General features: G+C 44.3%; 1 protein-coding gene across 1 annotated transcript in view; it reads left to right on the plus strand.

The window, feature by feature from the left end:
* BIN2 (bridging integrator 2) overlaps positions 1–5550 on the plus strand; it is a 35549-nt gene extending 29999 nt beyond the window's left edge. The window contains exons 10-12 of the mRNA XM_052640422.1: positions 540–1233; positions 4436–4510; positions 5496–5550. Of these exons, the coding sequence (XP_052496382.1) occupies positions 540–1233; positions 4436–4510; positions 5496–5525 (799 nt within the window). The 3' untranslated portion in view covers positions 5526–5550. The remainder of the gene's footprint in view (positions 1–539; positions 1234–4435; positions 4511–5495) is intronic.
* Positions 5551–12056: the final 6506 nt, after the last annotated feature.

Raw genomic sequence — 12056 nt, forward strand, 5'->3', positions numbered from 1 at the left:
GTGTAAAAACTTGGCAAACAGGACATATTTACACTAAGAGAGCTAAAACAGGAAGGCAGAGGCTTGCTTTGTTAGACCTCAGTTGGGAGAGTACTGGTCAGGCAATCATTCTTCATAGCTGGCATGTGTCCGAGAGTGACTCTGAAAGTATCACAAGTGTTGATCTTGAGGTTTAAATAAATTTCAGAGGGTAGATGAATTTGCAAACACAGAATCCATGAGGATCAACTATATTTCACTCATGAACTGTTTTTCCCTGAGGAAAATACTTTGTTAATATATTGCTGAGTTTTTTCCAGTCATTTTTTCTTTATATATTTTTAGATAATCAAGGTTGTGATATGGATAAAAATTCTATAGCCTTTTTCCACTTTACTTTATAATTTAAGCACTATTGCAAATTATACAAACTTTCTGATGCCATTTAAAATTGCTTTTTCTGTTTTATTATTATATGAATGTATCATTATATATTTGGGATATTGGGGTTACTTCCAGTTTTTCGCTCTTCTGAATCTAAACACCCTTCCTTTTTTTAGCAGCAACAGACGCTCTTTAGTCATCTCTCCCCCAGTTCGAACATCTACAGTCTCCAGCCCTCTAACCTCACCTACCAGTCCTTCCGCACTTTCCTTGAAGAGTGAGAAGGACTCCAGCTCAGCAAGTGAAGAAGAGCTGGCATCTGATTCAGCCCAGGGAGAAGACAACTCTGAGATTAAAGAAGAGCCCTTAAAAGACAAGGAAACAGAGGAGGAGGCTGAGACAAGCTCCTCTGAGGAAGAAGAGCCTCTGCTAGCCTGCAATGGCCCCACCCAGTCCCAGCCCTCACCCCTCACTGAGGCTAGAGAGTCCCAGGAGGAAGTTTTCCCTTGCTCCCCAGCTCCATCACCAGCCAGAGCTCTGACCCCTTCAGAGCAGGCTTCATCTTCCTCAGTAGTAGTCCTCCGAACTCGTACCTCAAGCGAGGGATCTGAAGAGCTAAAGAAGACAGTCTCTGTGCAGAGGGCTTCAGCACCACCTAGTAGGCCTCCGCCACCCAGAGCCACTCCCAGTCCTAGGGGCTCCTTAGGGAACACGCCCTCCAGCCCTCCAGCCTCACCCACCAGCCCTCGGGCTTCCTCAGAGGCCTCTCCTGACCCACAGCCACCAGAGAAGCCAGTAAGAGAAAAGGAAAACACCAGCAATCTGAACCCAGAAGAACTTTGTACTTCCCCTACTTTGATGATCTCTCAGGTGAGCATAGATCTGGCTGAGTCTTTATTCCCTTTTATAATCTCCATGGGGATCATTTTTGCTATGCTCAGGTTGCCCCACAGTAGATAGGATTTTACGTCATTATATTACAGTTTCAAGGATAGTCTCAGACACCTTTTTTGGTTCTGGGATTTCTTGCACATCATCATAGCAACTAATTTAGTGATTTGTACTGCTAGGGTAATTGACTTTTGCAAAGGGCTTATCTCTAATATTAGTATAACCAGATTGTTACTAATTCTTTCTTTCTTTTGCTCCAAGTTCTGGGAGTTCCCAATACAAAGTACCTACAACTGACATCTGATCATTACTTTTTAATGTGGGGTAGGGAGGAAGGTCTCATTTCACTTTGTCATACTTGTAACTATGATAAACAGACCCCAAGCAAAATGGCATCAGCAAATTTCCAAGGCATTGTCTTTGATGAGAGAGGCCTAGAAGGAACTCACAGAGGACAGTAAAGCAAAAGGATGGTCTTTTGAAAAGTGAAAATTTTGATGAGAAAAGGATTGTGTTAAAATAGAAACGCAGACCCTCTGTGAAAGATCTGGAAATCAAGTCATATTCTATTCAAATTACATGGAAAGTCTATCATATAGAAGAGAGATTTGACTTGTTCTTCAAGACTCCTGAGGACAGAAAAAGGCCCTATGTGTGAAGTTTTTTTTTTAAGGTACACTTTGAATCAGTGTAGAGGAACTTTCAGCGATTAGCTCTGTTAAAAAATGGCATGGGAAAAATATTTTTTTAATACAGGGAAAGGGGGCACCAGGGGCATCCAAAAACCAAAGGATGAGCCACCTTGAAAAATAGTTCCCCTTCCTTGATGTTAGAAGCTCAGGCTATGTGGTCACCTACCTGTCAGGTGCATTGTGCAGAGTATTATGGTGCAGCATCTGACTGGATGGCATCCAGCTTCATTCATTCAATCCACAATCATTCATTAAACCCCTTCTATGTGCCAAACACTTTTCTAGGAAGTAGGGTTATTAGAGTGAAGCCAAACACAAAATTCTCTGCCTTCCTGCATCTTACCTTTTAGTGGAGGGGAAAGAGACAAGAAACAGAATAAGTAAGTAAAATTATAGTTTAGTGTTAATAAGAGTTACAGAGAAAAACTAAGTAGGGGAAGGGACCAGAAGGGGGTGCTGAATGGCAGTTTTAAACAGTGGTCAGAAAAGGTGACACTTGGGCAGTGAAGGAGGCCAGGGCATGAACCATGTGGATATCTAGGAGTGTGAGATGTCTGGTACACCTCAGATCATAGCACCCTGCTACTGAGTATGCCTACCTGAAGGTTGACCCAGCTCTCTTGGGAGCTCCCTGCTGTCTGAGAGGAGCTAGCATGGACAAAGGGCACAAGGCTGTGATGCCTGGCAAGACAAGGAAGATAGAAAACACGAGGACAATAAGCTTATCTCAGCTGACTCCCCTGAGGTACTAAAATCTGAGTCATCAAGGGTGTTATATCCTTGCCTGGGAAGGATATTCACGTGACTCATGTGAGATATTGAAAATCCTAATACATAGGACATAAAACTTGCCCTTGGCTGGTTTCCAGTCTGAGGTTGCCATTCTGTGTGAGAGAGCTATGCAGGACATGTGGGTAGTGAATAAGCACAAGGCCATTGTGGGGTTTTGTGTAGTGAAGAGTAGAGTCACTTTTCTGCACTGAAAAAAGCAAGTCAACTGTATGGAAAATCCAAAATTAAATTTGACTTTTGTCACGTATGACTTTAGTATGGAGGCAGCAATAGAATGACCTGTTTGGCTCAGGTGAATGAGTTTGCATTCTTGGGGTAATTTTACTGAAGGGGAAATTCTGGGGGCCATGATGCTATTTGATACTTTGAGGAACAGGTTAGTAACACTATCTTCCTAGGGAAAGAGGTACAGGACACAACCTCATTACATTTGAGATTTATATAGTGTTTCCTTACTCCCAGCCTCTCCTGTGGGATTGCTTTAGTCAAGTGGCTAAGGAGACATATTTTTTCTGTGGAATTAAGCAATAGAGCATCTTACATCCTCGCCTGTCAGTATCATCAGTCCTTTGAAGCTTGTGTCCCTATAAAATTTGTTCACCTCCCTCACAGATACATCATAAATCATATGTTCTCTCAAGCAGAACTGTGGACCTATCACATATAAAAGTGGGCAAATAGAAAGATAACTGAGAAAATCTGTTCTTGCCCAGCATTTGAATCACCTGAGAGAACATGAAGATTTTGACAACTTCCTTGGAGGTAGCACTTACTTACTTGGAGGTAGAATTGTTGTTGTTTAGTTGCTAAGTCATGTCTGATTCTTTGTGACCCCATGAACTGCAGCCTGCCAGGCTCTTCTGTCCATGGGATTCTCCAAGCACGAATACTGGAGTGGGTTGCCATTTCCTTCATGGGATCTTCCCGACCCATGGATTGAACCCACGTCACCTGCCTTGCAGGCAGATTCTTTACCAATGAGCCACCATGGAAGCCCAGAGGTAGTATTACCTTTGAGGTAATTCATGGCCTAGAATCAGCAGAGGGACTAAGAATAAGGAAATTTTCCTGAAAGGAGAAATCACAGAATTTCACATGACTATCATACTGTTAGGTTTTACTTTAAAAGGATGACTTTCATAGTGTGTAAATTAAATTTCAATTTTTAAAAAATCTTTTTAAACCTTAAGAGTGCCAAGGTCTTCCCCTGTCTTAGCAGTTCCACACCTCAGGCTCCCATCTCAGAACCTAGACCTTTTCCCAAAGAAGACATCATACCACTTGGCTCTCCTAACTGCCAGGGGTTAGGATCATCTAAATGTGTGCATTCTTGAGGAGAATTGGTCTAAAAGTGGTAGCTAGTGGTTTTAAGTCCTATATTTGTATCCTTACAGACCATCACATAAATACATCTATATAGATGCATGTCACACAAATCATGGAAACAGTTCTGGAATTCAAAGGCCTGGTTGCCTGTCCCAGCAAGTTACTTCAGCCTTTGAATCTTGTTTTCCTAATCCAAGAGAGGATGATATAAAGCCTTCCCTGATGCTTTCAGGCTGCAGTGAAACAACTTTATATGTTTGCCCTTAGTATTACCTGTGACCCTAATAAAGTGTAAGGCACAAAAGACCCTTCTAAGCCGACAGGCTGGGCAGTTGAGCCACATCTCACCAGTAGAACTCTTCTTTTTGTAGAACCAAAGTCTTCAGCTTCATGGCTCTGCAGTTCCAGAAGAGAGCAATGTCATAGCACATGAGCCTGAAGAAGAGGTAAGAAGGCCAGATGCTCAGAGAACATGGGTGTGGTGAGACTGGGATTGGGGATGGACCAAGGCTTGGCTGCAGGCTGGAATCCTCACTGTGGGCTGCAAGGGGAACCCAGCAGTGAACAGATTCCTTAGGGCAAAGTCAAGCAGGTGGGAGCCAGAAGAATCAAGAGTAAATGAGGCTTCCTTTGTGCCCATTTCCCAACTGGCTTTGGATTTCCTGATCCCTTCGCATAGCCGTCTCCTAAGAATATATTTAGTTATGCCTAAACTTATTTCAAAAAGGAGTTAAGAGACACAAATGGCATACAAAAGGTAAATACACACATAAAATGTAGCAAAGTAATGCAGAATTCTGTACATTAGTGATAGTGACATAAAATGGAGCCATGAATTAGGCAAATACAAAAATGCATTCTGTAAAATAGACTTACTAACGATAGACCACAAAATTGGTTCCAGACTTTCTAACATCCAAGAAGAAGAGGGAAAACCTGATCAGTTCACCCACTTTATGATGCCCTTTCCTTAAGAGAACATCTCCTGCTACTAAGATGAAAAGAAATCTCTTCTGGGACTTCCCTGGTGGTCCAGTGGTTAAAAATTTGCTTTCCATCGCTGGGGACATGGGTTCAAGCCCTGGTCAGGGAACTAAGATCCCACATGCTGAGGGTCAGCTAAGCCCGACCACAACCAAGACCCAATACAGCTAGAAATAAGTAATATTTTTAAAAAGAAATCTCCTCTGCGAATCCTTATAAAGAGATGGTGAATGAGATAGTGAACAGTCTCTGCAATAAGGCTTTAAAATCATCCCAATAGCCAGTTTCACATCTTCCCCCCCCCCCCCACCCCCCCCCCCCCCGCCGCCATAAAGGCCAGTGCGTTACACTAAATATATTCAGGAGAGGAAGACTGATTTTTCACTTCCCTTGAGTGGTTGGTGGGAGGGCAGGTCCACATCTAATGCAATCATGTTTACTTTCTAGGTGTCTACCATTCAAAATGCCCAACTCTGAAGAGGAACCGCGAGGACCTCCCCACACACCTCCCCGGAGAAACTCCTCAGCTAGAGGATGTAGGTCAGAGGGACTAACGACCCAGCATTCATTCCTGGTTTCTCAGGCTGTGAATCCCGGCTGTCTCTAAAGACCTAGCATTAATGGAGGCTGAGGAGCACACTTAGGGGAGGGAGGGAGGCAGGCTTGGGAGAAGAAACTGTTGGAATATTTAGTTCAGGTTTTAGCGTTTTGACAGTAATAAGACCTTATATACTAATTAAGTGGGACTAAAATTATAGTGAGACTATAAAAAGCAAAAGCATCTGTGGACATAGACATCTGTCCTCATACAGACATATAACCACATATACTCAGAGACTCATGCACAAATCTTTGATTTACCACTCATTTTGCAGGACTTAAAGCCAAAAGAACAGATTTTCAGATTGATAAATAAAGTATTATTCTGATGTGTGTGGGGTTTCTTTTTTGGACACAGGAAGTTGTTCCAGGCCGGCACACTGTCCTCCACCTAGGCAAGGTTATTGACTGTACCCCAGGTTCAGAAAGCTTTAGTCACATCCCTGACCTCCAGCTCCCCCTACCTCCTGGCTATAACACTTTGCTGATGCCTGGGGCTACAGGCTTCTCTCCTCAGTCTAGATGCATTGTTGCCTACCTCCTCTGCCCTTGGGTTAATAAGCAGATATCCTTGGAAAGGGGTTTTATTTTAGAGCTGTGTCTAGTGTCTACAGATTGGTACTTGATGTAAGTAAGGCTCTGACCAGGGTAGAAGAAGAAACAGAACTCCAAATGAAGGGGAAGGATTCATGGTATAGATACAAAGTGTAATGGAAGTGGTATGGCATTTGGAATCAGAACTTCTGGATTCAAGTACTATCATTTGCTTCTGTGAAAACATTAAAAACTAACTTCGAGCACTTCCCAGATGGTCCACTGGTTGAGAATACGCCTGCCAATGCTTGGGACATGGGTTTGATCCCTGATCTGGGAAGATTCCACATGCCAAGGGGCAACTAAGCCCTCACGCCACAACTGCTGAGCCCAAGCACCCTAGTTCATGCTCTGCAACGAGAAGCCACTGCAATGAGAAGCCTGTGTACCACAACTAGAGAAAACCCAGTGCAGCCAAAAGTAAATAAATAATAAATTTTTAAAAAATTTCACTTTGAAGTCCTGCCACCCTGATAAATATGCATACATATACGAGCACTCATCCATTTTTGCTTTTGTTTCTGGGGGTGATTAATGATGTCACTATTCGTTCAGTCATTCAGCAAGAATTTATTGAGTAGTCTGCCAACCGCTGCACTGAGAACTAGAGAAACGATGAGGATGGGGGAGAGTAAGAACTTTACAGAGACAAACTGCTCAGCAGGGAGCAGAACAGGCAGGATTTAGCAATGAGTGAGAGGAGACGTGATGAAGACTGAAGTTTTAAGGAATTTTAGGTTAGGCTTGGTGGTAACATTTCCTGGAATGGTGACTACAGGAGAAAGTGCATTATATATGAGTTTTCTGGTTTCAGGCAACAAACTGACACAATTCAGCACTAAAGGATATGATGGAAGGATATTACGCAGCTCACAGAACTGAAAGAACCAGGCTGCAGAAAGAACCAGTCTACGGATGTCTGTAGCAGGAATGCATGGGCTGCCCCTCCTGGCTGCTGTCATTGGAAGACTCAGCTTCAGCTGCCTCCTGCCACTGTGTTCTTTCCCTGGAGAAAGACTCTGACTGGCCCAGTTTGGGGGGAGGCATGTTAGTGTCTACAGGAATGACAGGAAGACTGTGTTGGTGGTGGTAGAGGGTGGGAGTAGGAAGGAGGGTAGATTACAAAGAAGGGCAAAGAAGCTTTGGGGTGATTTGACTGGGATAGTGGTGGTAATTTAATATGTATCCATTTGTCAAAACTGATCAAATTGTACCCTTTATGTGCAGTTTATTGGGTGTCCCATACAAACATTAATACAAAGAGCTTGAGAACTTGCGGGACTTTTCAGTAGACATGTTGCTTAGGGAGCTGGAAATGCATATTTGTACTTAGGAGTCATTTTTCTAAGATCTAATCCTGTTATTGTTCCATTTTAAAAAGTTCAAAGGATCTCTAAGGAAGTGGAGGTTGCATATCCCCCTATCAAAGTCCTGTCTGTATTTTAATTCCTCTCCTAGAAGGCATCCCGCTCCCCTGGCACTCGGTCACTGCTGCGGGTGATACTCTAGGACTAATGGAGGGGGTAGAGGAATGCTAGGAATACAGGCTTCCTGGCTGTCCAAGGCCCTCCAGGACCTGCATAGAATGCTCCTCCCAAGGCAAAACCCCAGTTCAAGCCTTTTTTCTTTTCGGCTTTCCTGACCCTCATCTCCTAGGAAACTGATCCTCTTTGGAAAGTGTGCCAGAGAGGACTCCTAGGGTCCTTGGTCTATTGGTGGGGAGATAAGCACTCAAGGTAACTTCCACAAAAGAGGCACAAATGAAGTGGAAAACTTAACTGTGTGAGACTGACACTCTATTAGCATATGCCGCCTCCCCACCTGAGGCTCCAGGAATATTGGGGAGAGGGCTAGTAAGCTGGGCATGAGTAATCATTTTGCTTATCTAGGGCAGATGGTCCCAGTTAGGAATCAAATTGTTTACCCTAATTTGAAAAATGGTGAAGTTGTAGCTGGTCCAATGGTAGTGGGTTGACAGAACTTACTAGACTAGGACTTAGAAGACTGCCATCCTGGCAGCACCACAAGAAGGGGCTGAAAGCTGGGCAGAGATGAATATGTCTTACCCTCTACCCTGGGGCCCCTGGAGGTCTGTTGCCATAAGGATGGCTGCTCCAGCTTCTGAAGTCTGGCATTTAATACTTGGAGAATACTGGTAGCTCACCACCACCTGAGGCGTCATTCATCACCTATCTGTATGCATCTAGAATTGATTGCAAGCCCATCACCCAATCCCTGACTTCCAACAATGTGAAGGAGACTATTGACAGACCAGGTAAAATATCCAGAGAATACTAGAAACTAGACATATCCAGGATACACGGGACACACCAGAGAGCAGAGGACACACTGATTACGGTATTGGTTATTTTATGCTGAAGTGGATGCTGAGCATGTGCATGCATGTTGTTCACTCAATCGTGCCCGACTTTTTGAGACCCCATACACTGCAGCACACCAGGCTTTCATGTCCTTCACCATCTCCTGGAGTTTTCTCAAATTCGTGTCCATTGAGTTGGTGATGCCATCCAACCATCTCATCCTCTGTCGTCCCCTTCTCCTCCTGCCTTCAGTCTTTCTCAGCATCAAGGTCTCTTCCAAAGACTCGGCTCTTCCCACCAGGTGGCCAAAGTAGTGGAGCTTCAGCTTCAGCATCAATCCTTCCAATGAATATTCAGGGTTGATTTCCTTTAAGACTGACTGGTTTGATCCCCTTGCTGTCTCAAGAGTCTTCTCCAACACCACAGTTCGAAGGCATCAGTTCTTTGGTGTTCAGCCTTTTTTATTGTCCAGCTCTCATATCCATACATGATGACAACTGAAAAAACCATAGCTTTTAGCTAGATGGACATTTGTAGGCAAAGTAATGTCTCCGCTTTTTAATATGCTGTCTAGGCTTGTCATTGCTTTTCCCTCAAGGAGCAAGCGTCTTTTAATTTCATGGTTGCAATCACCTTCCACAGTGATTTTGGAGTCCAAGAAAAGTCTGTCACTGTTTCCATTGTTTCCCCATCTATTCGCTGTGAAATGATGGAACCAGATGCCCTGATCTTAGTTTTCTGAATGTTGAGTTTTAAGCCAACTTTTTCACTCTCCTCTTTCACCTTCATCAAGAGGCTCTTTAATTCCTTAAATTCTTCTTTGCTTTCTCTGCCGTAAGGGTGGTGTCATCTGCATATCTGAAGTTATTGATATTTCTGCCCGCAATCTTGATTCCAGCTTGTGCTTCATCCAGCCCGCATTTTGCACGATGTGCTCTCTATATAAGTTAAATAAGCACAATGACAATATACAGCCTTGACATACTCCTTTCCCAATTTGGAACCAGTCTGTGCATGCATATGGATCCTATTTTTCCGCATGTTTACACTTTCAAAGTGAGTGGCATGTGCCAACATGGATAAAATCATGTACCAGCAAAGCTTTTAAGGTTACATTTTAAACAAAAAAAGATGCTTCTGAGAGACTATGAACCTTCACATTAAATTGTAAAAGTAATAGCAAATCAGTAGTCAGTTGGACTGGATGGCTTCTGAGAGTCTGTGGTTCTAACAATCTTGAAACATAATGGAGGGACTTCCTTGGTGGTCCAGTGGTTAAGAAACCGCCTGCCACCGTGGGTTCAATCCCTGGTCTAAGAAGATCCACATGCTTTGAGGCAACTAAGTCCATGTGCCACAACTACTGAGCCTGTGCCCCACAAGAGAAGCCCTGCAATGAGAAGCCCGCACAGCACAAGGAAGTGCAATAGTTCCCACTTGCCGCAATTAGAGAAAGACCATGTTAAGCCATGAAGACACAGCACAGCCAAAAATAAATGAATAAAAAAATAAAAATAATTTTTTAAAGTGTTAGGAAAAAAACATAATGGAATATGCCATAGGGGAGACTGACCCAGATACAAGAAAAATCTCAACTTTCCCTGGAATTCATGGTCAATTTGTCAATAAATGCAAGCAGTTGTCCACCTCTGCAATTTAACCCTTAGGATTTGAGTTTCCTTTTCTATTCTTTTATCTGAGGACTGGCCAGGCTTACCTTTTTATTAACTTACATACATCTTGCCTACGTGTTAACTTTCTTTGCCTTTCTCGGTTGGATTGGTAGTTTTCTCACACATGGACTTTTTTCTTCCTCACTGACAACTGCTATATCATTGAATATATATTTAAGTGAATGAATTTAATCAACTTATTTTGTTTTTTTCCTTTTTTTAACCAATAAGTATCTTTAGGAATAAAAGCAACTATCTTTGCTTACTTATTATTTTATTTATTCTTTGCTTCCCCCCCCAAAACTTATTTTTAACTGAAGGAAAATTGCTTCACAATATCTTGTTGGCCTCTGCCACACATCAACATGAATCAGTCATAGGTATACATATGTCCCCTTCCTCTTTAACCCCCACCCCAACCGTTCCCACCCCTCTAAATTGTTAGAGTATTCTTTGCTTTTTTCCCCTTACTCTATGCCCCTATTCTCTGAGACTCTTTCAGTCCTTGTTTCCCAAATGAACAAGTACAATTTCTGTCTCTATCTGATTTATATAAATATTGATTCGCAAAGATAGAGAACTCCTTCCAGGAATAAGAAGCAAGCATAGAAGTCTGTAACACTTAGAGGGAAGATGAGTAACAATGAGAGTTCTAACTAGTAAGTAGGAAGCCAAGATAACATTTACTGAGCACTTACTATTGTGCCAGGTAAGCTTCTAACGCTGTAAATGCATGAACTCGTTCCATCCCCACAGTAATTCTGTGAGACAGGTACTGCTCCAGATGAGAGAAATGAAACAGAACTGTCCAAGATCGAACAGCAGAGCAGGTTCCAGAGCCTGTGTTAACACTAACATTACAGCCTTACTCATCGAGCTCCTCATTAAGTGGGAACATTTCCTGCCACAAAGAAGTGAGTCAAGAGGTGACTAAAGTCTGGCATTAATTAGTCTCAAATGGAGGTGTTTCCCAGGTGCTAGAACCACACTGAAACGGCATGATTTTTCAGTCCCCCATTTCAGGGATGAAAGATCAGATTTTAGAGATGGTAACTAATCTGCCCAAAGTCACACGGCTAAGAAGCAGCGGAGCTAGGACTGTTTTGAATCCAAAGTCCACGAGTCTCTTTACCTCTGCACTACATCTCTTCAGAAGAATTCGGGCATCGTTCCTCTCTCCATCGCACCCCCATGCTCCCCGGCCCGAGGTGTGCCCACTACGTTAGCTTAGGTTCCAAGCTTCTGCACACAGACCTGTTTACGTAAATGACACGCAAACGCAAGTGAAATGTAACTTTTTATTTGCTGAAAATTCAAATAATGTCGGTGGCGGGGAAAGCGGATGGTCGCACTAACCCCGGGGCTCATCAGGTCCCGTGCCCTCCGGAGCCTCGAGGCAGGCGGGGGAGGAAGCGGCTCCGGATGGAGAGTAAAGTGACAATCGGAGAAGGAAAAGCAGCCTTTCCTCCCGGGGGAGCAGGAGGCGGCCGGCGGGCAGAGGGAACCTGCCGAGGGCGGTTTCTCTCCTCTTTTCCTGTCCCACCCAGTCGGCCGCCCCCACCCCACCCCACCCCCACCCCTACTCCCGCCGGCCTCGGCAGCTAACTCTGCCAGTCCCTGCGCGCTTCCTCAGCTCCGAGGCCCCGGCGCGTCCCCGCGCTGCCTGCGGTGCCCGCCCCCGTCGAGTTGAGAGGGACGCGCGGCGCCCGCCCGTCCCCGCCGCCCGTCCGACTGGTAAGGTGAGCACGCGGGGGAGGGGACTGCGCAGGGCGGGAGGGCCGCGCGCGCCGGACGCCCACACTCACACCTCAGCCGCCGCG

Source organism: Budorcas taxicolor, chromosome 5, assembly GCF_023091745.1.
Source record: "Budorcas taxicolor isolate Tak-1 chromosome 5, Takin1.1, whole genome shotgun sequence".
Lineage (NCBI taxonomy): Eukaryota > Metazoa > Chordata > Mammalia > Artiodactyla > Bovidae > Budorcas > Budorcas taxicolor.